The sequence below is a fragment of the Penaeus vannamei genome, chromosome 35, assembly GCF_042767895.1.
Source record: "Penaeus vannamei isolate JL-2024 chromosome 35, ASM4276789v1, whole genome shotgun sequence".
Lineage (NCBI taxonomy): Eukaryota > Metazoa > Arthropoda > Malacostraca > Decapoda > Penaeidae > Penaeus > Penaeus vannamei.
Genome location: NC_091583.1, coordinates 21,984,509 through 21,987,008, shown reverse-complemented (window position 1 = coordinate 21,987,008; position 2,500 = coordinate 21,984,509). Strand labels below are relative to the sequence as shown.

At 41.1% G+C, this 2,500-nt stretch overlaps 1 protein-coding gene across 1 annotated transcript in view; it reads right to left on the bottom strand.

Moving 5' to 3' along the window:
• The window catches only part of LOC138859383 (phenoloxidase-activating factor 2-like), a 2,162-nt gene extending 1,031 nt beyond the window's left edge, over window positions 1-1,131 (bottom strand). The window contains exons 1-3 of the mRNA XM_070114244.1: window positions 517-1,131; window positions 229-409; window positions 1-63 (exon numbers count right to left, since the gene is read on the bottom strand). The exon at window positions 1-63 is cut by the window's left edge and continues 1,031 nt beyond it. Of these exons, the coding sequence (XP_069970345.1) occupies window positions 1-63; window positions 229-409; window positions 517-1,106 (834 nt within the window). The 5' untranslated portion in view covers window positions 1,107-1,131. The remainder of the gene's footprint in view (window positions 64-228; window positions 410-516) is intronic.
• Window positions 1,132-2,500: the final 1,369 nt, after the last annotated feature.

Genomic DNA, 2,500 nt, shown 5'->3' with positions numbered 1-2,500 from the left:
GACTCTCTCCACTCGCAGGATGGCCGTCATCCAGGGGAACTCGGCGAACTGGGCCTCGTTATTCTGTGCACACGATTCATGAGTCAGATCAACAATAATAATGACCCTTAAAATATAAAATCAATATGATCAAAAAGGTATTTGGACAATAAAATGTGTTTAAAGATACCTATCTCTCAATGAATCTGTATAGAAATGCTGAAGTTATTTACGCCTTTCGACATTTACCTTGAATCCAGTGATGCGGACGTCGAAGCCTTGCGAGTTCCTCTTGCCACAGCGGGGCGTGTAGGGGGCGGGGGTGACCACGTCCGGGGGATTGGGATTGGTGCAGCAGACGTCGAGGAACTGCGGGCAGTCGGAACTGGATCTGGTGCTGGTGTCGTTCCCCTTCTTGCTGTTGCCAAACCTGGAAGAGAGCAAATGCCGTCAGAAGCTGCTGCTTGTATATACATTTTTTTTCACTCCATTTATATTTTGGCCGCGTAGGCTGTGGGCAGGAATAGGTGAGCCTACCTGATATCAATAAGGCCAGCGCCGTCCGTTATGACGTTTCCTTCGTTGCAGAGATAATAAGGCACGCAGACGCCCAATCCGTTGTTACAAGGTGTTATGTCTTGATCGCTGACACCACCTCCGAGACCGCCTCCAAGTCCACCTCCTAAGCCTCCGAGACCGCCTCCTTGACCTCCAAGACCCCCTCCTTGACCTCCGAGACCACCTCCTTGACCTCCGAGACCTCCTCCTTGACCTCCGAGACCTCCTCCTTGACCTCCGAGACCGCCTCCTTGACCTCCGAGACCGCCTCCTTGACCTCCGAGACCTCCTCCTTGACCTCCGAGACCTCCTCCTTGACCCCCGAGACCGCCTGCTACAGCTCCGTTGAGAAGGCCAACGAGACTACTTGCGTGGTCCACGTTGCTGGCAGGACCGGCTGTGTTGGGGCCTCCTAGTGGGTTATTAACAATTCGTTCATCATCGCTGGCCGTGCGTGTGCTGCTGGCGTCCGCTGGGGCTGTATCATTACATTCTCCCTTCCAAAAGAAGCAGCCGTGGGACTGGCCACTGACTACCAACACTGCCAACGCTGCTGCCAACACCCGCATCTGCAGATATCAGAAAAGAAAATTTGGTTAGATTCATTCGGATTTCATGATACAAGATTTAGTTTTACCATCCTCTGTAAAATCATTTTGTCGAGCAGAACGCTGTTTGCGCGTTTCTTATCTTTATTTCATTGATTGATTAATTACTACCATTATCAGCATTTGCAAGTAATAATCCCACACATGCGAACAAGTCAAGAGTAGTCTTATTTATTCAGATATTGCGCAATTGCTTCTTCAGACATTGTGGTGTGCTGTCACTGTAATCCTGAATAATTTATTCCTCGTAATGCAAGGACATGTGCTATTCGTGTATTGATTTACTAATAGTAATAATTCGCTAATACAATAATAACAAACATCCGTGAATAGTGCCAATACAAATGACAAAAAAATCGCAAAAGATATTAACTTGGCAAAAATAAGAACAAAAACGCAAGGCACATTTTCTTCGTTTTATGACTTGCTTCTCGTCAGTCTCGCCTGGAAAAACCCGCAACCCATGACACGAATATACGAACATACGCAATGCCGCGCAGCACACACTTCTTTTGTTTGCATTTTCATTAACGCTAACGCCTCAGTGTGTTTGGATTATTTAGTCGCGTCAACACTCGAAAGGCAGATTCACGGCCTCCCATCTTATGAAGAAAATGTCGCATTTGTTGCTTCTTTAAAATTCTGTGAAACAAATTTCTTGAAGCGATATTAAAACCTCGCCCAAAGATGTAGACCTTGAGATGGCTCTGTTGTCATGCAAGAAGATATCGTCTGATTTTCAAGCAAATCATAATTACGGATGTGTGTGTGTGTGTTTGCTTGAATGTATATGCATATATATATGTATATATATATATATATATATATATACATATATATATACACATACATACATACATATATATGTGTGTGTGTGTGTGTGTGTGTGTGTATATATTTATATACACACACACACACATACATATATATATATATATATATATATATATATATATATATATATATATATATATATATATATATATATATATATATACATATATATACATATACATACATATATATACATATATATATATATATATATATATATATATATATACATGTATACATATATATACACATATGAATGTACATATATATACTTATATATGTATAGATATACACCTATATATGGATATATATATATATATATATATATATATATATTAATATCCATCTATATATTCATACACATATATATACATGCATAAATGCATTTATGTACATGTACATATACATATATACACGCATATACGCGCGCGCGCGCGCGTGTGTGTGTGTGTATGTGCACGCGCGTGTCTGTGTTTATGTCTGTGTGTCTAGACGAGTATGTGTGCGGCCATAAACGCCAG